The sequence below is a fragment of the Chlorocebus sabaeus genome, chromosome 21 (assembly GCF_047675955.1).
Source record: "Chlorocebus sabaeus isolate Y175 chromosome 21, mChlSab1.0.hap1, whole genome shotgun sequence".
Classification (NCBI taxonomy): domain Eukaryota; kingdom Metazoa; phylum Chordata; class Mammalia; order Primates; family Cercopithecidae; genus Chlorocebus; species Chlorocebus sabaeus.
This window is the reverse complement of record NC_132924.1, coordinates 4,783,168-4,809,933: the sequence shown is the minus strand read 5'-3', so window position 1 is coordinate 4,809,933 and position 26,766 is coordinate 4,783,168. Positions and strand designations below refer to the sequence as shown.

At 51.5% G+C, this 26,766-nt stretch overlaps 2 protein-coding genes across 10 annotated transcripts in view; one reads left to right on the top strand and one right to left on the bottom strand.

Annotated features, from left to right (window-relative positions):
- SUMF2 (sulfatase modifying factor 2) overlaps nucleotides 1-13,470 on the top strand; it is a 15,432-nt gene extending 1,962 nt beyond the window's left edge. The window contains exons 2-10 of one of the 7 annotated variants that reach the window (XM_073008816.1): nucleotides 946-1,102; nucleotides 6,054-6,168; nucleotides 7,248-7,292; nucleotides 7,642-7,792; nucleotides 9,310-9,365; nucleotides 10,607-10,691; nucleotides 10,867-11,010; nucleotides 11,434-11,552; nucleotides 12,031-13,470. In XM_073008816.1, the coding sequence (XP_072864917.1) occupies nucleotides 946-1,102; nucleotides 6,054-6,168; nucleotides 7,248-7,292; nucleotides 7,642-7,792; nucleotides 9,310-9,365; nucleotides 10,607-10,691; nucleotides 10,867-11,010; nucleotides 11,434-11,552; nucleotides 12,031-12,372 (1,214 nt within the window). In that variant the 3' untranslated portion in view covers nucleotides 12,373-13,470. Of the gene's footprint in view, nucleotides 1-945; nucleotides 1,103-6,053; nucleotides 6,169-7,232; nucleotides 7,293-7,641; nucleotides 7,793-9,309; nucleotides 9,366-10,606; nucleotides 10,692-10,866; nucleotides 11,012-11,433; nucleotides 11,553-12,030 lie in introns of all 7 variants that reach the window. The other 6 variants (XM_073008817.1, XM_038004291.2, XM_073008813.1 and 3 more) reach the window with 6 other exon arrangements.
- Nucleotides 12,509-26,766, bottom strand: PHKG1 (phosphorylase kinase catalytic subunit gamma 1). Of its 3 annotated transcripts, XM_007981254.3 has the most exons (11): nucleotides 26,259-26,766; nucleotides 22,256-22,372; nucleotides 20,710-20,888; nucleotides 20,084-20,138; nucleotides 17,279-17,380; nucleotides 16,768-16,833; nucleotides 16,398-16,561; nucleotides 14,960-15,050; nucleotides 14,690-14,843; nucleotides 14,427-14,552; nucleotides 13,570-14,096 (listed from the first exon to the last, which is right to left on the bottom strand). In XM_007981254.3, the coding sequence occupies exons 2-11, from the start codon at nucleotides 22,336-22,338 to the stop codon at nucleotides 13,851-13,853; spliced, it is 1,266 nt and encodes a 421-aa protein (XP_007979445.1). In that variant the 5' UTR covers nucleotides 22,339-22,372; nucleotides 26,259-26,766; the 3' UTR covers nucleotides 13,570-13,850. The 3 variants fall into 3 exon arrangements, with proteins under 3 accessions (XP_007979442.1, XP_007979445.1, XP_072864913.1); XM_007981251.3 differs by lacking the exon at nucleotides 17,279-17,380 and having other exon boundaries at nucleotides 12,509-14,096; nucleotides 26,259-26,765; XM_073008812.1 differs by lacking the exons at nucleotides 17,279-17,380; nucleotides 26,259-26,766 and having other exon boundaries at nucleotides 20,750-20,888; nucleotides 22,256-22,364.

Genomic DNA, 26,766 nt, shown 5'->3' with positions numbered 1-26,766 from the left:
TTAATTGACACAGCTACTACCTAAGAGATAGTGAGATATTATCCCTATTTTTCATACTTATTATTTTTTCTTTTATTAACAAGCTATGGTCGTTCATAGATATTCCCATTTTTCAGATGAAGAAATTGAATCTCAGCTGGGTGTGTTGGCTCACACCTATAATCCCAGCACTTCGGGAGGCTGAGGTAGAAGGATCATTTGAGCTCAGGAGTTTGAGACCAGCCTGGGCGACACAACAAAACCCGATCTCCACAAAAAATACAAAAATTAGCCAGGTGTGGTAGTGCACACTTATGGTCCCGGGAGGCGGAGCTTGCAGTGAGCCAAGATCACACCACTGCACTCTAGCCTGGGTGACAGAGCGAGACTCCGTCTCAAAAAAAAAAAAAAAAAATTCCTTTTGCGTTTTGTTTGGCTTCACATTCTTGTTCTGCCACTTGATTTGCTGGGAAACCTTAGGCAAATTACTTAATCTGAGATTCAATTTGTTTCTTTTTTTTCTTTTTGTGACAGGATCTCGCTCTGTCACCCAGACTGGAGTGCAGTGGTGCAATCTGGGTTCACTGCAACCTCTGCCCCCGCCGGCTCAAGCAATCCTCCCACCTCAGCCTCCCGAGTAGCTGGGACTACCGGCGCTTGCCACCACATCCGGCTAATTTTTTTTTTTTTTTTAATTTTTAGTAGAGAAGGGGTTTCACCGTGTTAGCGAGGATGGTCTTGATCTCCTGACCTCGTGATCCGCCCGCCTCGGCCTCCAGAAGTACTGGGATTACAGGGCGTAAGCCACCGCACCCGGCCCAAAAGGAATTTAAAGCCATATTTTTAAGCCTCCAAATTTTTTGTTGTGTTTTATTATACCATCATGAGTATTGCATACGATCCAAATATTACCACTTGTTTTATATATATGCCTGTATTACTGATAACTCTCTTTTTTCTTTGCAGGAAATGGACAGGCTACTAGCATGGTCCAACTGCCAGGTGGGAGATTCCTGATGGGAACAAATTCTCCAGACAGCAGAGATGGTGAAGGCCCTGTGCGGGAGGCAACAGTGAAACCCTTTGCCATTGACATATTTCCTGTCACCAACAAAGATTTCAGGTACATCAGGTGTTCTTCCAGGAGGAATGAAGGCCCTCTCTAATCTCATTATTTTTTCTTTCTTTTTTTTTGAGACTTACTCACTCTGTCACTCAGGTGCTGGAGTGCGATGGCGTGATCTCGCTCACTGCAACCTCTGCCTCCTGGGTTCAAGCAATTCTCCTGCCTCCTCTCCAGACAGCAGAGATGGTGAAGGCCCTGTGCAGGAGGCGACAGTGAAACCCTTTGCCATTGACATATTTCCTGTCACCAACAAAGATTTCAGGCACATCAGATGTTCTTCCAGGAGGAATGAAGGCCCTCTCTAATCTCATTATTTTTTCTTTCTTTCTTTTTTTTTTTTTTTTTGGAGACTTACTCACTCTGTCTCCCAGGCGCTGGAGTGCAATGGCGTGATCTCACTCACTGCAACCTCCACCTCCTGAGTTCAAGCAATTCTGCCTCCTGCCTCTGCCTCCGCAATTCCCAAGTAGCTAGAATTACAGGTGTTCACCACCACGCCCAGCTAATTTTTTTTTTTTGTATTTTTTTTAGTAGAGACGGGGTTTCACTATGTTGGCCAGGCTGGTCTCAAGCTCCTGACCTCAACTAATCGCCCCACCTCAGCCTCCCAGAGTGCTGGGATTACAGGTATGAGCCACTGCACCTGGCCTCATTCTTAATATCTAAAGGAATACTAACTTGTTCACTGTCACATGTCATCTTTGCAGTGTACTATGGGATAAGTGTTGTATACATTATTCAGATGAAGAACCTGAAATCCAAAGAGGTTTGACTGACTCAGTTAGTAGATGAGCTTGGCCTGGAACTCAAATCCCTGGGCTCTTGAGCCAGTGCATTTTCCATTACACTGGACATAGCACTGAGAAATATCAGCAAATGCCAGTCACTCAACAGAACCCTCTTCTACATGGGGAAAGGGATTGGGAGAAGGGACATCATACTAGAGAGTCCTTTAAGTTCCCCTTATAGGCCAGGTGTGGTGGCTCACACCTGCAATGTGAGCACTTTGGGAGGCCAAGGTGGGAGGATTGCTTGAGCTCCGGAGTCTGAGACCAGCCTGGCAACATAGGGAGACCTCTATCTCTGCTAAAATAAATGAATAAGTAAAAATAAGTAAATAAGTATATAAATTTGTACATATTGTTATATATATAAATGTATATATATATAAAAAACAATCCATCTTACCCTGACAATCTGCTTGCTGAAACTTACTAAACCATACCAAAGTATATGAAAATCCATTTTATTATTATTGTTATCATTATTATTTTTTTGAGACAGGGTCTGGCTCTGTCACCCAGGCTGAAGTTCAGTGGTATGATCTCAGCTCACTGCAGCCTCTGCATCCCGGGCTCAAACCATCCTCCCATCTCAGCCTCCTGAGTAGCTGGGACTACAGGTGCGCCCCACCACACCCAGCTTATTTTGTTTTGTGTTTTTGGTAGAGACAGGGTTTTGCCCTGTTGCCCAGGCGGGTCTCGAACTCCTGGGCTCAAGTGATCCTTCTGCCTTGGCCTCCCAAAGTGCTGGGATTATAGGTGTGACCCACCATGCGTGGCCTTGAAAATCCATTTTATTTTATTTTATTTATTTATTTAGAGACGAGTTTTGCTCTTGTTGCCCTGGCTGGAGTGCAATGGTGCGATCTCAGCTCACCGCAACCTCCGCCTCCTGGTTTCAAGTGATTCTCCTGCCTCAGCCTCCTAAGTAGCTGGGATTACAGGCATGCACCACTACACCCAACTAATTTTTGTATTTTCAGTAGAGACAGGGTTTCTCCATGTTGGTCAGGCTGGTCTCAAACTCCTGACCTCAGGGGATCCATCTGCCTTGGCCTCGTGAAGTGTTGGGATTACAGCTGTGAGCCACCATGTCCAGTCGAAAATCCATTTTAAAAGCCCAATTTTTCACTTCTATTTGGTTCAGTGTTTTTCATCTGTTAAATGGAGATAATAACAATAAAACCTATTACCTACCTCTGGTGACTGTTGTGAGATTAGATATGTGATGAAGGGCTGGATGCAGTGGCTCACGCCTGTAATCCCAACAATTTGGGAGGCCGGCGTGGGAGGATCACTTGAGCCCAGGAGTTCGAGACCATCCTGGGCAATGCAGTCCCCATATCTACTAAAAATTTTAAAAAGGCTGGGCGCGGTGGCTCAAGCCTATAATCCCAGCACTTTGGGAGGCCGAGACGGGCGGATCACAAGGTCAGGAGATCGAGACCATCCTGGCTAACACGGTGAAACCCTGTCTCTACTACAAAATACACAAAACTAGCTGGGCAAGGTGGCAGACGCCTGTAGTCCCAGCTACTCGGGAGGCTGAGGCAGAATGGTGTAAACCCGGGAGGCGGAGCTTGCAGTGAGCTGAGATCCGGCCACTGCACTCCAGCCTGGGGGACAGAGCGAGACTCCGTCTTAAAAAAAAAAAATTTAGCCCCTTATGGTAGCATGGACTTGTAGTCCCAGCTAGTAGGGAGGTTGAGGCAGGAGGATCACTTGAGTGTGGAAGGTTGAGGCTGTAGTGAGCCATGATTGCACCACTGCACTCCAACCTGGGTGACATCCTTTCTCAAAAAGGGGAAAAAAAAAAGATAGGTGCTGGAGACCTTTCAGAAAAGAGATGAATTCCCCACCCTTAAATCTCCTGCTCAGTGGCTTTATTCATGATCTCTAAAAACAGGAGATAACTCACATGATCTTCAGCTGGTAAGTGTATAAACAATATATGGTATGTCCATACAGTAAGATACTACTCATTGATAAAAAGGGACAGACTACTAATGGCAACAACATGGATGAATCTCAGAAGCATTTGCTAAGTGAAGGAAACCACAGCCAGACCCAGAAGACTACATACTATATGATTCAAGTTATATGGTATTCTGGGAAAGGCAAAACTATAGGGACAAAAAAACCCGGTCCGTGGTTGGTGAGTTTCAGAGAAATTTTTTTAGAGGTGACCAATGGAACTATTCTGTATCTTGATTATTGTAGTGACTATATGCTTTGTCAAACTCACAGAACTGCTGGGCGCAGTGGCTCATGCCTATAATCCCAACACTTTGGGAGCCCGAGGTGGGTAGATCACTTGAGCTCAGAATTTTTAGACCAGCCTGGGCAACATAGTGAGACCCCATCTCTATAAAATTAGCCAGGCATGGTGGCATACACCTGTAGTCACAGCTACTTGAGAGGCTGAGGAGGGAAAATTGCTTGAGCCCAGGAGGTCAAGGCTGCAGTGAGCTGTGATTGTGCCACTGCACTCCAGTCTGGGTGACAGAGTGAGACCCAGTCCAAAATATAAATAATTAAAATAAATCGGGAGGCTGAGGCACAAGAATTGCTTGAACTCAGGAGGTTGATGCTGCTATAGTGAGCCATGGTTGCACCACTGCACTCCAGCCTGGGGGACAGAGTGAGACCTGGTCTCAGAAAAAAAAAATGATCGGCCGGGCATGGTGGCTCATCCCTGTAATCCCAGCACTTTGGGAGGCTGAGGCGGGCGGATCACAATGTCAGGAGTTCAAGACCAACCTGACCAACATGGTGAAACCCTGTCACTACTAAAAATACAAAAATTAGCAGGGTGTAGTGGCACGCACCTGTAATCTCAGCTACTCAGGAGGCTGAGGCAGGAGTATCGCTTGAACCCAGGAGGCAGAGGTTGCAGTGAGCTGAGATCACCCCACTGCACTCAAGCCTGGGCCACAGAGTGAGACTCTGTCTAAACAAAAAAATAAATAAATAAATAAATAAATAAATGATTAAAATAAATAAAAGTTAATTTGGGCATGGTGGCTTACATCTCTAATCCCAGCACTTTGGGAGAACGAGGCGGGCAGATCACGAGGTCAGGAGTTCGAGACCAGCCTGGCTAACATGGTGAAACCCCGCCTCTACTAAAAATACAAAAATTAGCTGGGCATGGTGGTGTGCACCTGTAATCCCAGCTACTGGGGAAGCTGAGGCAAGAAAATCACTTAAACCCAGGAGGTGGAGGTTGCAGTGAGCCGAGATTGCGCTACTGCACTCCAGCCTGGGCAACGGAGCAAGAGTCTGTCTCAAAAAAAAAAAAAAAAAATTGGCCAGGTGTTGTGCCTCACGCCTGTAACCCCAACACTTTGGGAGGCCGAGGTGGCAGGATCACCTGAGGTTAGGAGTTCGAGACCAGCCTGGCTAACATTGCAAAACCCTATCTTTACAAAAAATACAAAAATTAGGTGGGCGTGGTGGTATGCATCTGTAATCCCAGCTACTTGAGAGACTGAGGCTGGAGAATCACTTGAACCCGGGAGATGGAGGTTGCAGTGAGCTGAGATTGTGCCACTGCACTCCAGCCTGGGCAACAGAGTGAGACTTTGTCTCAAAAAAAATAAATAGGCTGGGTGTGGTGGCTCACGCCTGTAATCCCAGCCCTTTGGGAGGCCGAGGCAGGTAGATCACTAGGTCAGGAGTTCGAGACCAGCCTGGCCAACATGGTGAAACCCTGTCACGACTAAAAATACAAAAATTGCCAGGGCATGGTGGCAGGCACCTATAATCCCAGCTACTAGGGAGGCTGAGGCAGGAGGATCGTTTGAACCCAGGAGGTAGAGGTTGCAGTGAGCCGAGATCATGCCATTGCACTCCAGGCTGGGTGACAGAGCGAGACTCCATCTCTAAATAAATAAACAAACAACTAAACAAACAAATAAATAAATAAATAATAAATTAACCTCGCAGAACTAAACACTGAAGAGAGTGAATTTTACTGTATGTAAATTTGTTGCATTCTAATTTAAAAGAAAATCGCCCAGGCTTCAGGTTAATTCTTTGGCGATCATGAACACTCTGTGGTGTGTAACTTACAGGACAGGGATATCGGAGGTTTCCTGGATCAGGAGAAGATGGGGCGGGCACAGAACCTCACCAGCTGAACCAGCTGAACTATGTCTTTGCAGGGATTTTGTCAGGGAGAAAAAGTATCGGACAGAGGCTGAGATGTTTGGATGGAGCTTTGTCTTTGAGGACTTTGTCTCCGATGAGCTGAGAAACAAAGCCACCCAGCCAATGAAGGTGAGAGAACCTGGTCTTGCGGCTGAGGGGATAGGAGTGGGACCTAGACAGGGAATCCTGTGGGACATGGGTTACCTGGGACACAGTGGAGAATCAGACCTGAGAGCTGGAGGCAGAAGGGAAGCAAGAGAAACCCACCATGGAGCGTGAGATCAGTATACACTCCCAGGAAGTTAACCCTGAACCGAAGTTAGCCCTTGCCTAAAGGTCCAAGTCAGGATAGGGTTCAAGGAACTTGAATCAAGAGATCACCTTGGTGGGCTGGGTGTGGTGGCTCATGCCTATAATCCCAGCACTTTGGGAGGCTGAGGTGGGTGGATCACCTGAGGTCAGGAGTTCAAGACCAGCCTGGCCAACACAGCGAAACCCATCTCTACTAAAAATACAAAAATTAGACAGGCGTGGTGGCACGCTCCTGTAATCCCAGCTACTCAGGAGGCTGAGGCATGAGAATCGCTTGCACCCGGGAGGCAGAGGTTGCAGTGAGCCGAGATGGCGCCACTGCACTCCAGCCTGGGTGACAGAGTGAGACTCTGTTTCAAAAAAAAAAAAAAAAAAAAAGATCACCTTGGCAAGCCAACCTCTAATAAGGGTGCTAAAATTGGACTCTATAAAGATTCCAGTCTCAGCTGGGCACAGCAGCTCACGCCTGTAACCCCAGCACTTTGGGAGGCTGAGGTGGGACAATTGCTTGAGCCCAAGAATTCAAGACCAGCCTGGGCAACATAGATCCCATATCTACAGGAAAAAAAAAAAAAGAAAAGAAAAGAAAGAAAGAAAATTAGCTGGGCATGGTGATGTACACCTGTAGTCCCAGCTACTCAGGAGGTTGAGGTGGGAGGATCACCTGAGCCTAGGAGGTTGAGACTGCAGTGAGCGGTGATAGTGCCACTGCACTCTAGCCTGAGTGACAGAGCAATATCTTGTCTCAAAAAAAATAAATAAATAAAATTTCAGCCACAACCTCACTTAGACTACCTGAGTCTCAGCCTGACGTCTCTGTTCTGCGTCCTGTGGCTCAGTCGGGGAGGTGCCTTTGCTGGGCCAGAGCATCTTGCAGTCAGTCTCCTTTTTTGCAGCCTGTACTCTGGTGGCTTCCAGTGGAAAAGGCATTTTGGAGGCAGGTAAGGGCTGATTCCACTACCTCATTTTCTACCCCTGCTTGACTCTTTTATTCTCCAGGCCCAGCCTCCTCTCTACCCCTCGTACATCCAGAACACTGAGTTTCAAAGGAGGACAGGGGAATTTCAGGGAAATCGCTCAGCAGGCCTCCTTTTCCCGTTACCCATCCATTTCTCCCTTTTCAGCCTCCTGTAATCTTTTTTCTGACTCCGACACTCCTCACTCACCTGGCTCTCTTCCAGCTCTCTTCCTCCATCTAGTGGTAAAAGCTAAACGCGGGTACCCTAAACCTAGCCTGCCTCCGACTTAATGCGCTCCCGGAAGCCTGTCTCACTTCATCCTGGCTGTCAGCCTGCAGGTCCTGGCTCTGGCATCCGAGAGAGACTGGAGCACCCAGTGTTACACGTGAGCTGGAATGACGCCCGTGCCTACTGTGCTTGGCGGGGAAAACGGCTGCCCACGGAGGAAGAGTGGGAGTTTGCCGCCCGAGGGGGCTTGAAGGGTATCCAGATGATGAGGCGATTTTCTTTCATTCTTCTCCCCATCCTGCCCTGCATGAGGGGCTTTAAAGAGTGGGAAGGGGCCGGGCGCAGTGGCTCATGCCTGTAATCCCAGCACTTTGGGAGGCTGGGGCAGGAGGATAGCTTGAGGCCAGCAGTGAAAGACCAGCCAGGGCAACATAAGTAGACTTTGTCTCTCCAAAAAATACAAAAATGAACTGGGCCTGGTGGCATGTGCCTCTAGTCCCAGCTACTCGGGAGGCTGAGGTGGGAGGATCCTTTGAGCCTAGGAGTTCAAAGCTGCAGCGAGCTATGATCACACCACCGCTCTCTGGCCTGAGTGGCATAACAAGACCCTGTCTCAAGAAAAAAAGCGGGGGTTGGGGCAGGAAGGGTCTGTGTTCCCTAGAGCAGTGCTTTTTAAGCTATCTGTGGTAGAGGACCAGGGTTTTTTTTATTATTTTTTCTAGTCCATTTCAGACTGATATATTTATGAAATACCATGAAAATTAGTAACTGGAGAAATTGAAAGAACAGACATAAAATATTTTGTTGGAAATTCCACAGACATTACATTTCAATAAATATAACCAGAGCAACATGGCATAAGGAAAAAGAAGAATTACCAAGACTACACACTTCTGTCTCTGGGGTACAGGGGTTAATGTTAGACTACACACCTCTGCCCTTGGGGTACAGGGGTTAATGTTAAGAATCACTGTTTGCTCCTAACTCGGTCATTTGTCATTCTGCAATCCTAATTACACAGAAAGTTAGGACAGCAAAAAGCAACTCCCCACATTAAACCTCTCTACACAGTCTTTCAGTGAACACCAGGTACATCAACGATCGAAGTTTTTGTTTGTTTGTTTGTTTGTTTGTTTTGAGACGGAGTCTGTCGCTCAAGGCTGGAGTACAGTGGCACGATCTCGGCTTACTGCAACCTCTGCCTCCCAGGTTCAAGCGATTCTCCTGCCTCAGCCTCCTGAGTAGCTGGGATTACAGGCACCTGCCACCATGCCTGGCTAATTTTTGTATTTTTAGTAGAGATGGGGTTTCACTGTGTTGGCCAGACTGGTCTTGAACTCCTGACCTCGTGATCCACCTGCCTCGGTCTCCCAAAGTGCTGTGATTACAAGTGTGAGCCACCACATGTGGCCAATGATCAAAGTTTTTAATATGACTTGTGAGGTTGCCTCTGACTCGTTCGTTTATGCAATCTAAGTCCAATTTTCAAGTTTCTCAATTTCTGTACTTTTCTCAACATGAACTGATAAGAGATGCTTTATAAACTGGCTCAGATCCCAGAGCCCTGGAGCACATGAGGAGGCCAGGGCCTCTAATGCAGTTCAGAGAGTGGCAAGGACAGGCATGGGAAATAAAAGCAGGTCATCTCACTCTCTTTCTTTCTCATCTCCCTCTAACTTCCTTTTGGTTCCCTCACTCTTTCTGTGTTTTTGTTTTCCTTCCCTAATTCTTCACCTCCCCCTCCTCTGCTGCCTCCTTGCTCTCCTGGCAGGTCAAGTTTACCCATGGGGAAACCGGTTCCAGCCAAACCGCACCAACCTGTGGCAGGTAAGACCTACATTCCTCCTTTCACCAAGCATCCACAGAGACCTGCTAGAGGCTCGGTACTGTGTTGTTAGGCCGCGGCATCCAGAGGGCTTGGGTTCTAATGCAACTGATGACTCATAAGCTGGTAAAGCAAAAGACAATGGGTCATAAGTACTTTTTTTTTTTTTTTTTTTTTTTTTTTGAGACAGAGTCTCTCTCTGTCACCCACGCTGGAGTGCAGTGGTGCAAACTCGGCTCACTGCAACCTCCACCTCCCAGTTTCAAGCGATTCTCCTGCCCCAGTCTCCCAAGTAGTTGGGATTACAGGTCCCTGCCACCATGCCCAGCTAATTTTTTTGTATTTTTAGTAGAGATCAGGTTTTGCCATGTTGGCCAGGCTGGTCTCAAACTCCTGACCTCAGGTGATCCACCCGCCTCAGCCTCCTAAAGTGCTGGGATTACAGGCATAAGCCACCGTGCCCAGCCAGCATAAGTACTTTCTATTAAAGATTTGTAGGGCTGGGTACAGTGGCTCATGCCTGTAATCCCAGCACTTTGGGAGGCCGAGGGGGTTGGATCACCTGAGGTCAGGAGTTCAAGACCAGCCTGGCCAATATGGTGAAACCCTGTCTCTACTAAAAATACAAAATTAACTGGGCATGGTGGCGGGCACCTGTAATCCCGCCTGCTTGGGACTTCGGCAGGAGAATCACTCGAACCCAGGAGGTGGAGGTTGGTGAGCTAAGGTCATGCTGCCACTGCACTCCAGCCTGGGCGACAGAATGAGACCCTGCCTCAAAAAAAAAAAAAGTGACTAAATAATAAATAAAACTAAAATAAGCAAATAAAAAAGCACTGTCCTGAGAAGGCCTGCAGGAGCAGGCTGCAGTGCTCTGGCACGGGGCGTGGGGACAGGCTGCAGAGGAGCGTGGGAGAAGCTGTCTTCTCGAGGCTCCATGGCATGTGGGGTTCCAGGCAGAGGGCAGGATGTTGCTGAGAGTGGAGAAGTCAGGTGTGGGCTGGGATTGACCTAGAGCCCTTTGGGTACAGGGGAAACACTCTTCCTAATCCAGCAGCGGGGTTACCCTGGGGATGTGAGGTGATGGGTTTGGGAGCTCTGGATAGGAATCTTAGGTCACCGCCCCGTGCCCTTCCCCTTCCCCAGATGCGACAGCAAGACGACTTTGGTTTTCCTCTGGATAGGCATGAGGACCTGCCTTGGGACAGGTGGTAAATCTTTTACCCTCCCTTTCTCCCATCAGGGAAGGTTCCCCAAGGGGGACAAAGCTGAGGATGGCTTCCATGGAGTCTCCCCAGTGAATGCTTTCCCCGCCCAGAACAACTATGGTAAGAGCTCTCTTGGGCTTATGGCCATGCCCACGAACTGGCTGCTGGGACCATCGTGTCTAGAGAGGAGGCAGAGGGAAGCACCTCCCTTCCCCGAGTTGGCCCCAGGACCTCAGAGGGTCGGCGGGGTGGTCCGCGGGTCCCAGCCTGGCCTGACCCGCCGGTGGGGCTGCAGGGCTCTATGACCTCCTGGGCAACGTGTGGGAGTGGACAGCATCACCATACCAGGCCGCTGAGCAGGACACACGTGTCCTCCGGGGGGCATCGTGGATCGACACAGCTGACGGCTCTGCCAATCACCGGGCCCGGGTCACCACCAGGTGAGGGGCTTTGTCCCAGGCAACGTGCGGCTTAGTAGCTGGGGCTGAGGTCTGAATCCTGGTCCCGGAGTGCCCCAACCTTCATACCACCAACCGTCTGTGTGCAGTGAGCTGGTCCCAGCACCTCCCTGAGCCTGTGCCCAGTTGTGGGTACAGAAAAGAAAGCCAGCAGCACTTGCTATGAAAAGCAGAGGGCCCCAGGACACCTTGTGACTCTCCTGCCAGCGCTTGGTACCCAGGGAGACTGTGTGTGGCATCTTAATTATGGGGTTTCTCCTCTTGTCCTGTGGTACCACTAGGTAGGCAAAGGGAGGGAAGTAGAATGACCACACCAGTAGGTCATTAGTGGTGGTCATAGACTTACTGACTCTTCAAACTGGTGGGCACACGAAAAATCTTTTTTTTTTTTTTTTTTTGAGATGGAGTCTTGCTCTGTTGTCCAGGCTGGAGTGCAGTGGCACAGTCTCAACTCACTGCAGCCTCAAACTGCCAGGCTCTAGCGATTCTCCCACCTGAGCTCCTCAAGTATCTGGGACTACAGGCATGCACCACTATGCCCAGCTAATTTTTGTAGAGATGGGTTTTTGCCATGTTGCCTAGGTTTGTCTCATTTTCCTGGACTAAGCAATCAGCCCGCCTTGGCCTCCCAGAATGCTAGGATTACAGGCGTGAGCCACCGCACCTGGCCGTGATATTCTCATAGCTTGCGGACAGGTTTTCTCTACTGAGCTGTTCTCAACTGCTAACACAGAAGTTAGTCACTGTCTTTTCTGCCCTCCAGTGCTGTCTCTCGGGGCCACTGTCCCTCCCCCCCCTCTTGCAAGGCTCCTTTTGTCCCAGAGCCCCTTCTTGTTCCCCTTCTCCCAGGACTGGCACAGGCTTCCTTCCAGACTATGCCCTCCCCAGCCCTCAAGCTCCCTGATCATGGCGAGCCCTGCGGGTGAGGCAGGGAAGATGGGTCAGCCCCCAGGCCTCTTTCTCAGGATGTGTCCTTCCTCTCTCCCCTCCTCTACTGGCAGGATGGGCAACACTCCAGATTCAGCCTCAGACAACCTCGGTTTCCGCTGTGCTGCAGACGCAGGCCGGCTGCCAGGGGAGCTGTAAGCAGCCGGGTGGTGACAAGGAGAAAAGCCCTCCAGGGTCACTGTCATTCCCTGGCCATGTTGCAAACAGCCCAATTCCAAGCTCGGGAGCTTCAGCCTCAGGAAAGAACTTCCCCTTCCCTGTCTCCCATCCGTCTGTGGCAGGCGCCTCTCACCAGGGCAGGAGAGGACTCAGCCTCCTGTGTTTTGGAGAAGGGGCCCAACGTGTTGAAGGTGGCTGGGAGCCAGGTGTTTCTCTTAGAGGCCAAGTATTATTGACACAGGGGCAAACATGCAAACCATTAGAACAGAGGGCTCTGAAAGGCCATTTGTTAAGCATTTTAAAATCTATTCTCTCTCTTTCTCCCTGGATGATTCAGGAAGCTGACATTGTTTCCTCAAGGCAGAATTTCCCTTGTTCTGTTTTTTTTTTTTTTTTTTTGAGATGGAGTCTAGCTCTGTCGCCCAGGCTGGAGTGCAGTGGCCGGATCTCAGCTCACTGCAAGCTCCGCCTCCCGGGTTTACGCCATTCTCCTGCCTCAGCCTCCCGAGTAGCTGGGACTACAGGCGCCCGCCACCTCGCCCGGCTAGTTTTTTGTATTTTTTTTAGTAGAGACGGGGTTTCACCGTGTTAGCCAGGATGGTCTCGATCTCCTGACCTCGTGATCTGCCCGTCTCGGCCTCCCAAAGTGCTGGGATTACAGGCTTGAGCCACCGCGCCCGGCCCCTTGTTCTGTTTTCTCAGCCAATTGTTGTGGAAGGAGAATGCTTTCTTGGTGGCCTCGTGTGGTTTTGTGTCCCTCTGAAGAAGGAAACTAGTTTCCACTGTGTAACAGGCAGACGTGTAACTATTTAAAGCACAGTTCAGTCCTAAAAGGGTCTGGGACAACCAAATGATGTATTAGGTGAAGCGGTGCATTGTGGGAATCACAAAGCAAATAGTACTCCAGAAAGACAAATATCAGAAGCTTCCCATTCTTTTTTTTTTTGAGACAGGGTCTTGCTCTGTTGCCCAGGCTAGAGTGCAGTGGTGATCACTGCTCATTGTAGTGTTGAACTCCTGGGCCCAAGCAATTCTCCCATCTCAGCCTCCCGAGTAGCTGGGACTACTAAGTGTGCACCACCAGGCCAGGCTAAGTTTTTGAACTTTTGTAGTGATAGGATCTCACTATGTTGCCCAGGGTGGTCTCAAACTCCTGGCCTCAAGCGATCCTCTCACCTCGGCCTCCCAAAGTGCGTGGATTACAGGTGTGAGCCACCTCGCCTGGGCCTCCTTCTCCATATGCCTCCAAAAATATGTCCCTGGAGAGTAGCCTGCTCCCACACTGTCACTGGATGTCATGGGGTCAATAAAATCTCCTGTGATTGTGTATCTCAGACATTTCTGTGTCTTTGATTCTCACCTTGGGACCCTAAGAGGGCCCAAGTGTCAGTAACTCTGGGCCTCCCCTAAAGAGAAACAGAGATGGTGGCTCATCCAGGAAGTGGAGGAGCAGGCGGCTCCTGGTTCTCAGGCCACCTGTGATCTCTGCCCACCCAGGGCCTGCCCCAGCCTGCAGGTATTGCTGTGTGGTGGGAACACCCGCTTCCCTTGTGCACAGCCTTTGAGAGGAGATCATGGCCTCAGCTCCAGGGGTTCCTAGCCAGGGCCAAGCACTCCTTCTGCAGAGGTCTGCATGCGTCTCACCCCTTGGACTTATATTTCCGTGACTTCCCCTCCCCCCCTGCCCCCCAGCCCTCCCTGACTGGCCAGCCCCTCAGTAGTCCTCCTCGGCCAGGGAGAGGAGCACGGCCTTGGGTGTGTTCTCGAAAAGGGCAGCCCGGTTCTGCTGCTGCCCCTTCTTCACCCAGTGGCCATAGATTCGGAAAGCGTAGGCGTCGATGAGCCGGCGCAGAGGCCGGAGGGCGTAGGGGTCTCGGATGACGATCTCCCGGGTCACCGGCTTCACTCGGCGGTACTGGTAGTAGATCCGCACTGAAGCCAGCACAGTGACAGCGATCACCTGCAGGGCCAGGTGGAGAAGCTGGGCTGCAGCTGCCCCCCTGCCAGGCCCTGCCCCTCCGGCACAGGAACGCTCTGGGCTCGTCTGCCACGAAGCCTTGGGTGGCTTCCGCGGGGCCCTCCTAGTGTCTTCCACTTCCCACCTGGCCAGCATCCATAGGGACAGAGCCAGTGGGCCGACACCTGCCATCTCTGAAGCCATCACAGGGCAGCTGGGAGGGGTGGGGTGGGTACTCTGGAAACCCACGGGGTGTAAGGACCCCTGGGAGAGGAGAGGGCTTAGAGGTTTGCACTTGGGGAGCTGGCGGGTCTGGGTCAGAACGCTTCATACCTTGAACTTCCCCCGAGGGCTGAAGTGCCGCACTTCCTCTACCACATACTGCTGGAAGAAGGGGTGTGCCAAGGCCTCTTCCGCTGTGTAGCGGTTCTGGGGTTGCACGACCAAGAATCGGGAGACCTGGGAGGGGAGGAGAGGGGAACGGAGAACATCAAGGCAGGTCCCCTCCAGCATGTCAGGAGAGGCGGGGCCTCCCCGGGCAGGGGTGCCTGGCATCGCAGTCCTGAGCCCAGGAGCCAGTTGGCCTGGCCTCTTACCAGGTCCTTCACAGTGTCCGAGTAATCATCCCACTCGGGTGAGCCAAACTGGTAGTTGCCGCTCATGATCATCCTCAGCATCAGCATCTGCTTCCGGTGCCAGAAGGGCGGGGAGCCGGCCAGCAGTGTGTACATGATGACGCCAGTGCTCCACCTGGACGTGTGAGGGCCCAGGGCCACTTACCCAGCGCCAGGGGCACCGACCCAGCCCTGCCGGCTCCCTCCCTTGCCCAGCCCAGGCAGGTGATCCTCCTTCCTCGGTGCACTCACATGTCCACCTCCTTCCCATAGCCCGGGTGGTCCTCATTCATGGAGCACTCAATAATCTCAGGGGCCAGGTAACTGGGGGTCCCGCAGACCTCTGCAGGAACAGTCATCATCAAGACAGGTCAGCAGGGCACTCAGAAGAGGAAGTCCAGGCCGGCCGCAGTGACTCATTTCTGTAATCCTAGCAATTTGGGAGGCCAAGGCAGGCAGCTCACCTGGGGCCAGGAGTTCGAGACCACCCTGGCCAACATGGCAAAACTCCGTCTCTACTAAAAATACAAAAATTGGCTGGGCGCGGTGGCTCAAGCCTGTAATCCCAGCACTTTGGGAGGCCGAGACGGGCGGATCACGAGGTCAGGAGATCGAGACCATCCTGGCTAACATGGTGAAACGCCGTCTCTACTAAAAATACAAAAGAAAAAACTAGCCGGGCGAGGTGGTGGGCGCCTGTAGTCCCAGCTATGTGGGAGGCTGAGGCAGGAGAATGGCGTGAACCTGGGAGGCGGAGCTTGCAGTGAGCTGAGATCCGGCCACTGCACTCTAGCCTGGGTGACAAAGCGAGACTCCGTCTCAAAAAAAAAAAAAAAAAAATACAAAAAGTAGCCAGGTGTGGTGGCACATGCCTATAGTCCCAGCTACTCAGGAGGCTGAGGCAGGAGAATCGCTTGAACCTAGAAGGCGGAGGTTGCAGTGAGCTGAAATCATCCCATTTCACTCCAGCCTGGGCAACAGAATGAGACTCTGTCTCAAACGAAAAAAAAAAAAAGAAAGATAAAAAGGGGAAGTTCAAAGAGACAATGGAGATGGAACAGAAATGGAGCTTGGGCTGGGACTCCCCCAATATCCACCAACTTCAGGGCCCAGGGCAGGGCAGGGTACTGCCCACAGGGCCACCAGCTTAGGGCCTATTGCTTCCCTGGTCACTTCTAGCCATCCTGGCCTGGAACTAGGGTAATGGGAACCTAGAAGAGGACTTACCTGAAGAAATGTCTAGCCCTGCCGGGCGTGGTGGCTCACGCCTGTAATCCCAGCACTTTGGGAGTCCAAGGCGGGTGGATCACAAGGTCAGGAGTTCGAGACCAGCCTGACCAACATGGTCTATCTCTACTAAAAATACAAAAATTAGCTGGGCGTTGTGGCGCGTGCCTGTAATCCCAGCTACTCAGGAGGTTGAGGCAGGAGAATCGCCTGAACTCGGGAGGCAGAAGTTGCAGTGAATTGAGATTGCGCCACTGCACTCCAGCCTGGGTGACAGAGTAAGACTCCATCTCGGAAAAAAAGAAAAAAGAAAAAAGAAAAAAAAATTCCTACCCCTTGAAATGGTGCAATTTTTATTCTGGGGAACAATTAAGTTAGGGGAGAAACCCAGGCCATCTCTATTCCGCGGAGGGTTGATTGAGCGCCCGAGGCCCGGACGTGGGCCAAGGGCGTGTTACCAGACCTCGCAGCCTCTCTCCTGGCTCCAGCTGGCAGGAAAAGCCAAAGTCTGTGAGCTTGATGTTCATGTTGTCATCCAAGAGGATGTTCTCGGGCTTCAGGTCCCGGTGCACAATGTTGAGTTTGTGCAAGGCGCAGATCACCTCCAGCAGAGCTCTCATGATCTTTCTAGGGTGGGGCACACACTTGTCACTCTTCCTCTGCGCAGAGTCAGGCGACAGGCAGGGAGACACAGCTCACATTTCAGCCACACTGCAAGGGAGCAGCACACACGCCCAGCCCAGACACATGCACGCCCTGCCTCCCCTGAGGCCCCAGTGCCTGTGGCCCTAGGCCAAGTGGGAGGGAGCGGAGAGGGGCAAAGGGATGCTCACCTGGTTTCCTTCTCACTCAAAGTGACCTTCTCAGTGAGGTAGTCAAAGAGCTCCCCTCTCTTCATCCTGTGGAAACAGACGGTTGATAGCTGGATCGGTCCCAAGACCACCACCCTCCTTACCCTGCTCCCAGAGAGCTGCCTTCTGCCCTGATACCTCTAGAAGCTAAGTGGGCCACTCCCCGTGGAGAACCACAGTCTGGGGAGAGGAACTGGGGAAGTGAGGAGAGAAGTGTTCTGGAAGAACTGGGAGAAAAGCAAAGGAGACTGGAGAGAAGTGGCCCATGTCAGGGGCTCAGGCTCTCATCAACCCTCCGAGGAATAGAGATGGCCTAGGTTTCTCCCCTGACTTAATTTTTCCCCTGGAAAAGTCTTTCCCACCATTTCATGGGGTAGGCATTTCTTCAGCTAAGTCCTCTCCCCAGGTTCCCATTACCCTAGTTCCAAGCCAGAATGGCTAGAAGTGACCAGGGAAGCAATGGGCCCTGAGCTAGTGGCCCTGTGAGCAGTACCTCTCCCAGCCCTGGGCCCTGAAGTTGGTGGATTTGGGGGAGCCCCAGCCCAAGTGCCATTTCTGTTCCATCTCCATTGTTTCAGTGTGGGGGTTCTCCCATCTGTGGAAGTGGCAGTGTGGACTGGGATGTATCGGGGCCTAAATGATGGCTGGAGGCTGAAAGAGAGGACCATGAACCACTGGCCCAGGAGCCGAGACCCAGATCAGAAGGACATGAGTATCCCGATATTTTTTTTTTTCCCCCGAGATGGAGTTTTTGCTCGTCACCCAGGCTGGAGTGCAATGATGCAATCTCGGCTCACTGCAACCTCCGCCTCCCAGGTTCAAGCGATTCTCCTGCCTCAGCCTCCTGAGGAGCTGGGATTACAGGTGCCCACCACCACACCCAGCTAATTTTTGTATTTTTAGTAGAGACAGGGTTTCACCATGTTACCCAGGCTGGTCTTGAACTCCTGACCTCAGGTGATCACCTGCCTCGGTCTCCCAAAGTGCGGGGATTATAGGCGTGAGCCACGACACCCAGCTGAGTATCCTGATTTTTTCCCAGGAAACAAATGGGAAGAATCAGCTGTGCAAGAGTTGCAGGCGCAAAGTTTGCCAATTGCGGGATTAAGAATTGAGGTTCAATCTTCTTACCTCCTGGGATGATCTAGAAAGAACTCTCTGCTAGAATCATCTAGTTATACCCTGGAGGGCTCCTCAGGGCAGCATTAAAAATAGCTTCCCCCAGCAACTTCTTCAAAGGTTAAAGACATTTGAGCTGCCCCCAAGAGCTATACAGGACAGTGCCACAGAGCAGAGTCAAGACAGCTGCTGCTGATGAGTCTGGAGGGGTCCGAGAAAGTCTCCCTCTGTTGCCCAAGCTGGAGTGCGGTGGCTCAATCTCAGCTAACTGCAACCTCTGCTTTCTGGGTTCAAGCCATTCTTGTGCCTCAGCCTCCTGAGTGACTGGGATCACAGATATCTGTCACCATGCTGGGCTAATTTTTGTATTTTTTGTAGAGATGGGATTTCGCCATGTTGCCCAGGCTGGTCTCGAACTCCCGGCTTCATCTGATCCGCCTGCCTCAGCCTCCCAAAGTACTGGGATTACAGGGGTGAACCAGCATGCCCGACCTTAATTTTATATTTTTTTGTAGAGATGGGGTCTCGCTTTGTTGCCCAGGCTGTTCTCAAACTCCTGGCCTCAAGCAATCCTTCCACCTCGGCCTCCCAAAGTGTTGAGATTACAGGTGTGAGGCACCGTGCCTGGCCAATAATAAATCTGGAATCCACATTTCACAGAGTACTTTGTAGTGTTCACATTTGATGCTTAGCAATAACGGGCTTATCTTACTAATCCTATTGATGTAGAAGTAGGGGCATGATGATGGTGGTGATGGTGATGATGACATTAACCTTTGGACCACACCACAGGTGCAACCTCTACCACCTGCCTCTCTCCTCGATACTGCTGGCCTCCCTTTTTCCAATCCCGCCTCATTACAGTCGTCCCTAGATAGTCAGTGAGATCTTTTCACAAGGAAGTCAGGCTGGGCGCGGTGGCGCACGCCTGTAATCCCAGCACTTTGGGAGGCTGAGGCAGATGAATCACTTGAGGTCAGGAGTTCGAGACCAGACTGGCCAACATGGCGAAACCTTGTCTCTACTAAAAAAGTACACACATAAAACATTTGCTGGGCATGGTGGTGGGTGGGTACCTGTAATCTCAGCTACTTGGGAGGCTGAGGCAGGAGAATCGCTTGAACCCGGTAGACAGAGGTTGCAGTGAACTGAGATCACACCACTGCACTCCAGCCTGGGCAACAAGAGCAAAACTCTGTCTCAAAAAAAAAACAAAAGTAAATCAGATCACGTCAGTCGCCCAGTCTTGACCCTCCAAACTCCTTACCATGGCTAAAATGCCTGCAGGACCTGGTCTTTGGTGCTGACCGACCTTACATCCTGCCATCCTCTGCTTGGGTCACTTCCTGGACATGCCTTCCTGACCACTCGGTCTAAGGAAGCCCCTGTCTCTTGCTAACCCTTGTTCTACTTTATATATGTCTACAGTTCTCCCTCTTTATCTGCAGGAGATATGTTCCAAGACCTCCAGTGGATGCCTGAAACCATGGATAGCACTGAAGTCTGTCTATACTTACTATGTTTTTCCTATATGTACATACCTAAGATGAAGTTTATAAATTAGGCACAGAGATTAACAGCCAATAATAAAATAGAACAATTATATCAATATACCGTGCCAGGCATGGTGGCTTATGCCTGTAATCCCGGCACTTTGGGAGACTGAGGTGAGAGAATTGCGTGAGGCCAAGAGTTTTGGGGTTTTTTTTTGTTTTGTTCTGTTTTTGTTTTTGAGACGGAGTTTTGCTCTTGTAACCCAGGCTGGAGTTGAATGGCACGATCTTGACTCACTTCAACCTCCACCTCCTGGGTTCAAGTGATTCTCCAGCCTCAGACTCCCAAAGTGCTGGGATTACAGTTGTGAGCCACTGCACCTGGCCTGAGGCTAGTCATTATTAGCATTCACACTATGCCACTCACTGTGCTATTATCACTCCCATAATACTGATGAGAAAACCGAGATTTAAACAAATGATCCAGCCCACAAGTGGTGAACCCAGGTTTCCAAACCCGGCAGCCAGACCCCAGGGGCTGATCTGTCTAAACACCGGGATTGTATTTGGCATCCTCAGCTCAGGAGCTGGCTGTGGTCTCCAGGCAGCCCTGGGGTTGGGGAGCGGACGACAGTTGACAGTCGAGGTTCTCTCAGGTGTGGCTTGCTCCAGGGCTGGGTACTTACAGGTCAAACACCAAGAAGAAGAAAGTGTTGGTCTCATAAGTGTCCTTCAGCTGTACTGAAATGGAAATGGCTGGCTTGTCTCAAGTAGCAGGGGAGCCCAGGTAGGGGCAGCTGGGGCACAGGGGACAGGGAGCGAGGCTGCTGTGGGCTAACTTCAAAAGCTGACAGGGGAATCAGGAGGGTGCTCAAAGGACATCAACCCAGGGTGTGGGCAGGCCCAGGGACTTTATTATTATTATTATTATTATTATTATTATTATTATTATTAGAGACAGGATCTCACTGTGTCACCTAGGCTGGAGTGTAATAGTGCAATCATAACTCACTGCAGCCTCAAACTACCGGGCTCGAGTGATGCTCCTGCCTCAGCCTCCTGAGTGGCTGGGATTACAGGCATGCATCAGCACGCCTGGCTAATTCAGCCCAGGGACATCAAACCCCCATTCCCCTGCCTGCGTCCATCCCAGCCTGGGACCCCTTCTGTCAGAGCAGTGAGGGTGGAGCTGGGAGCCTTGAGCCTGGGTGGTTCTAGCTGGCTATGTGGTGGGGTCACACTTCCTGGCTTGGGCTGTCAGGGCAGAATCACAGGGGGGCACCCTGCCATGTGACTTGGGGTCATCACTCACTGATGTTGGGGTGCCCTGAGACCTTGCGCAGGATATCCACCTCCTTCAGCGTGGCTTCTCGCAGCTCTCGCACCTCTTCGGGGCTGAAGCTGCCTCCACCGGTGACGTCGATAACCTTCACTGCATACTCCTGGCTCGTGGGCTTGTGGATGCATCGCCTGACCACACTGCTAATGCCCCTGGAAGTGCAGAGGACAGATGGCCTCGGGGGACCCCTCACCCCATGGGGAATCCCAGATTCGAGGCTGCAGCAGAGATGTCCTGCCCTTTTCAATAGATTTACACTTTTCCCCAAGTTCCTCTGAGCTTTTGGAAATGGTGGATGAATAAATACAGGCACAGTCAGGTGATTTGCCCAGAGCTGGTGAGTAACAAGCCTGCTCTCAGGCCGTGTAACTCCTAGTTCAGTGCTCTTTTTTTTTTTTTTTTTTTTTGAGAGAGAGAGAGTCTCACTCTGTCGCCCAGACTGGAGTGCAGTGGCACAATCTTGGCTCACTGCAACCTCCACCTCCCGGGTTCAAGCAATTTTCCTGCCTCAGCCTCCTGAGTAGCTGGGACTACAGGCGCCTGCCACCACGCAGAGCTAATTTTTGTATTTTTACTGGAGACAGGTTTCACCATGTTGGCCAGGCTGGTCTCAAACTCCTGATCTCAGGTGATCCTCCCGCCTTGGCCTCCCAAAGTGCTGGGATTGCAGGCATGAGCCACTGTGCCCGGCAGCCCCTCGCTTTTTTTTTTTTTTTTTAATAGAGATGGTTAGCCAGACCTGGTGGCACACACCTGTTGTCCCAGCTACTAGGGAGGCTGAGGTGGGAGGATCACTTGAGCCTAGGAGGCAGAGACTGTAGTGAGTCAAGATCATGCCACTGTACTCCAACCTGGACTACAGGGCAAGACCCTATCTTTTTTTTTTTTTTTTTTGAGACGGAGTCTCGCTGTGTCACCCAGGCTGGAGTGCAGTGGCGCGATCTCGGCTCACTGCAAGCTCCGCCTCCCGGGTTCACGCCATTCTCCTGCCTCAGCCTCCAAGTAGCTGGGACTACAGGCGCCCGCCACCACGCCCGGCTAGTTTTTTGTATTTTTAGTAGAGACGGGGTTTCACCATGTTAGCCAGGATGGTCTCGATCTCCTGACCTCGTGATCCACCCGTCTCGGCCTCCCAAAGTGCTGGGATTACAGGCTTGAGCCACCGCGCCCGGCCAAGACCCTATCTTAAGAAAAAAAAAGAGATACGGAGTCTTGCTATGTTGCCCAGGCTGATCTTGAACTCTTGGCCTCAAGCAATCCTCCCACCTCAGCCTCCCAAAGTGCTGGGATTACAGGTGTGAGCCATTGCATCCACCCCTGGGAACTTTTTGCTGGGAGAGGTTTCTCTTATCTTTCCTGGCTTCAGGAGGGCAGGACACCAAACCAAGGGTTTCTCCAAGAGAACAGCGCTTTGGGGATGGAAGTGGGGTCAGTACTCGGGGTGGAGCGGAGTTGGCTGTAGCCTACAGGGCCTGCTGGAGCCTAGGACAGCACTTCGTGGGGAAAGCTTGGGCCTTACCTGCCCAAGATCTCTTTGGGCTCGTAATTCTCATAGAAGTCCTGTGCAGAATGAGAGTCCGGCAGCGCCTCATCCCGGGTCATGCTCAGATCTTCAGCAGGGGAACTCTGAGTGGCTCTGAGAGGGGAACAGAAAGAAGCTGTCAGCCTTCCTGACCCAGGGGGTGTTCTCCTTGGGGCCTGGAACTGTTTCTCACTCATCCTTGTATATGGCACCACACTGGCCTATAGTGAATGTTCCAAATAAATGTTTGTGAATTGAGGCCGGGCGTGGTGGCTCACACCTATAATCCCAGCACTTTGGGAAGCTGAGGCAGATAGATCACTTGAGGCCAGGATTTCAAGACCAGCCTGGCCAACATGGTGAAACCCCATCTCTACTAGAAATACAAAAATTAGCTGGGTGCAGTGGCACATGCTTGTAGTCTCAGCTATTTGGGAGGCTGAGGCAGGAGAATCACTTGAACCTAGGAGGCAGAGGTTGCAGTGAGCAGAGATCACGTCACTGCACTCCCGTCTGGGCAACATAGCCAGACTCCGGCTCAAAAAAAGTAAATTCTTTATAGAGATGGGGTCTTGCTCTGTTACCCAGGCGGGAGTGCAATGGTACCATCATAGCTCACTGCTGCCTCAACCACCTGGGCTCAAGTGATCCTCACACCCTAGCCGCCTGAGTAGCTGGGACTAAAGTACCCCCTAGGCTGGAGTGCAGTGGTGCAATCTTGGCTCTCGGCTCACTGCAACCTCCACCTCCCATGTTCAAGCGATTCTCCTGCCTCAGCCTCCCAAGTAGCTGGAATTACAGGCACCTACCACCACGCCTGGCTAATTTTTTCTATTTTTAGTAGACAGGATTTCACCATGTTGGCCAGGCTGGTGTCGAACTCCTGACCTCAGGTGATCCGACCGCCTTGGTCTCCCAAAGTGCTGGGATTACAGGCGTGAACCACCACGCCCAGCTCTAATATTTAAGTTTTTTGTAGAGACGGGGTCTCCCTATGTTGCCCAAGCTAGTCTCAAACTCCTGGCCTCAAGCATTCTTCCCGCCTCAGCCTCCCAAAGAGATGGGATTATAGGCATGACCCACCACTGGACCTGGCCACAATCTCCTTTTTAATAGGCCACTCCTGTAGCCTCTTCTTATCTCCCCTTGTTGTGACTGTGCTTCCTGAAAACACACCCCCTTCTAGGACAGGTTTCCTATACTCCATCCCACTGCTCCTTCCTCATGTTGTGTGTGTGTGTGTGTGTGTGTGTGTGTAGAGATGGAGTCTTGGTCTGTCACCCAGGCTGGAGTGCAGTGGTGTGATCTTGGTTCACTGCAACCTCCCCTTCCCGGGTTCAAGCAATTCTCCTGCCTCAGCCTCCAGAGTAGCTGGGATTACAGACACGCACCACCATGCCTGGCTAATTTTTGTATTTTTAGTCGAGATGGGGTTTCACCATGTTGGCCAGGATGGTCTCAAACTCCTGACCACAAATGATCCACACACCTTGGCCTCCCAAAGTGCTGAGATTATAGGCGTGAGCCACTGCACCTGACCCTTCCTCATGTATTCTATCCATAACTGGGACTTTCATAATCACTCACTCACTCATTCATTACATCTCCATTCTGCAGACATTGAACACCCACTCTTTGCCAACCACTATGCTGGGTGCTCTGAGGGATGGAGAGCTGGGTGGGTCCATCCCAGTCCCTACCTCTGGTGTCATTCGCCAGTGTATGCTCTCACCTGCCCCGCTAGACTGTCACCTCTAGGATGTCCTAGCTGTCTCTGCCCCCCATACCCAGTGCGGGTGTCTGGCAGGGGCTGTTCCTTGAATGTGAGTCAATGGTTGGGCAGGTACCCCTTTGGTGCTCAGGGTCCTGCTGGCAGAATGCCCCATGTCCTACCTAACAATGGCCAGTGATCCCTGAGTGGTCCTGCTGCAGCATAGAGGCAGTACAGAGCCAGGACACTCAGGCCTGGACACAGAGGCGCTGAGCTACCCCGCATAGTGTCAGGAACATGGAGGCTCCTACCAGGGAACTCAACTCCTGCTTCAGATGTAGGATTTAGGCCTGGCATGATGGCTCACACCTGTTATCCCAGCGCTTTGGGAGGCTGAGGTGGGCAGATCACTTGAGGTCAGGAGTTCGAGACCAGCCTGGGCTACATGGCGAAACCCCATCTCTACAAAAAATACAAAAATTAGCCAGGCATGATGGCTCTTGGACCTGTGGTCCCAGTTACTTGGGATGCTGAGGCAGGACAATCACTTGAACCCAGGAGGTGGAGGTTGCAGTGAGCTGAGATCGCACCACTGCACTCCAGCCTAGGTGACGGAGTGAGTGAGACTCTGTCTCAAAAAACAAAACAAAACAGTCCGGGCACAGTGGCTCATGCCTGTAATCCCAACACTCTGGGAGGCCGAGGTGGGAGGATCACGAGATCAGGAGTATGAGACCATCCTGGCTAACACAGTGAAACCCCGTCTCTACTAAAAAATACAAAACATTAGCCGGGCGTGGTAGTGGGCGCCTGCAGTCCCAGCTACTCGGGAGGCTGAGGCAGGAGAATGGCGTGAACCTGGGACACGTTGCTTGCAGTGAGCCAAGATCATGCCACTGCACTCCAGTCTGGGCAACAGAGCGAGACTCCATCTCAAAAACAAAACAAAACAAAACAAAAAAACCCAAGACAAAACAAAACAAAATCAGATGCAGGATTTGAGGAATGCAGAAAATATCATTTACCAACAGGGAAAACGGCAGATAGAAAAAGGGCCCAACCTGCCACTCAGCAGGGCCAAAGCTGCCTCCAACCCCCTTTTCTCCACTGCTTCTGGGCCTAAGAAGGCCTGGCCTCTCAAAGGAGCCAATTTGCTGACCAGCCAAGCAGCAGCTCTGGCTGCCTCCGGGATTGGGCAGGCTGTTCCAGGAATCCTGGTGGCTCCACTACTGGGTGCCTGGTTACCAGAGGAAGGTTTAGAATAACAAGTCCCCACTGCTGGTGCCAGGCATCTGGGCTGCTCACGCACAGGCCTTCTCTGCCTGCCCCATCAGCAACTTGGCGGAGCCTGGGGCTGTCTGTTTCCCATAAAAACAAGCCCATTTGCTGGTAAGTCCTTCTAAGTCCTCACAATGGGCATCTGTGCCTCATCACCTCCCAAAGCTAGGTAGTGCCAGCTCTCCCCTCTCCCCCATCCCTCCATGAGCAAAAAGTACACCTGGAACCCCCTATGAGATGCCAGCCTAGGCCTAAGGCTCCAGTCCTTGGCACAGCCAACTTGGCCAAGTTGTGGCTACACTCACCTTTCCTGGGGTGCTGAGGAGGTGGTTATCTTGCCCCAGCTCCAGCTCTGACTGGGGCCAACTTAGTGCCCCTGTCTACTGCCCCACCCATCCCTCACACCTTTCCCAAGACCCCTGTGGACAGGGTTCCCACATGGGAGTAGGTAGCCCCATCCTTTTTTTAGACAGAATCTTGCTCTGTCACCCAGACTGGAGTGCAGTGGCGAGATCTCAGCTCACGGCAACTTCTGCTTTCCGGGTTCAAGCGATTCTCCTGCCTCAGCCTCCTGAGTAGCTAGGACTACAGGCATGAGCCACCATACCCAGCTAATTTTTGTATTTTTAGTAGATACGGGGTTCCACCATGTTAGCCAGGCTGGTCTTGAACTCCTGACCTCAAGTGACCCTCCCACCTTGGCCTCCCAAAGTGCTGGGATTACAGGTGTGAGCCACCGTGCCTACATGGCCTGGTCCTTTTTGGCACGTAACTTCCCTCCCCTGGACTCTGAAAGTCCAAAAACCAGATCAGCCTCAGGACCTCTTTTCTGTAGGAAAGTCCCCAGATGGGGGTTTCAAGGGTCAATGCTGCCACTCTCCCTGGTCCATCCGCCTTCAGAAAAGAGACATGGATGGAGTGGATGTGGGAGTTTCTATCTTCTCCACCCTCACTCTTCCCCGCTCCCTGCCTGTCACCTGGCTTTTCTCCATCAATGGGCTAGCTACTCACGGTTAAGTCCTTGCAGGCTCTTGAAGGAGCTTGACAAGAATCCCAAAGGCCTCAGAGCCCCCGGGGAGAGGGGACCACAGAGGGCTGAAGCCGTGTCCTGAGCAGACACTTGGAAGATATCGTCTGCTGTTGTTTTGGGTTTTGCTATTTGATGACCGGAGGCTAACGTGCCAAAAATAAATCACAACTGCAAACCCGGGAGGCAGGCCAAGGCTCCGCAGGGACAGGGCATGAGGCCGAGTATCACCAGGGGGGACCTCTGGTGGAGGATGAGGGAAGCTCGGGTGGCCTGAGACCAGGCCAGACAGGATGTATTGATCCTCCCTCTGGAGCTCCCTTGGCCTCCAGGACCAGAGAACGTAAATCCAGCCTTGTGCGGAGGGCACTTGCTTCACTGGGAGCAATTTTGATTTCCGCGTATGCTGACAGCACTGCCCTGGAGGCTTTCTCAGTGAACGACTGCAGCAGCTGACTGCCCTGGCTGTCCCAGGGACATTTAGGGACAGTG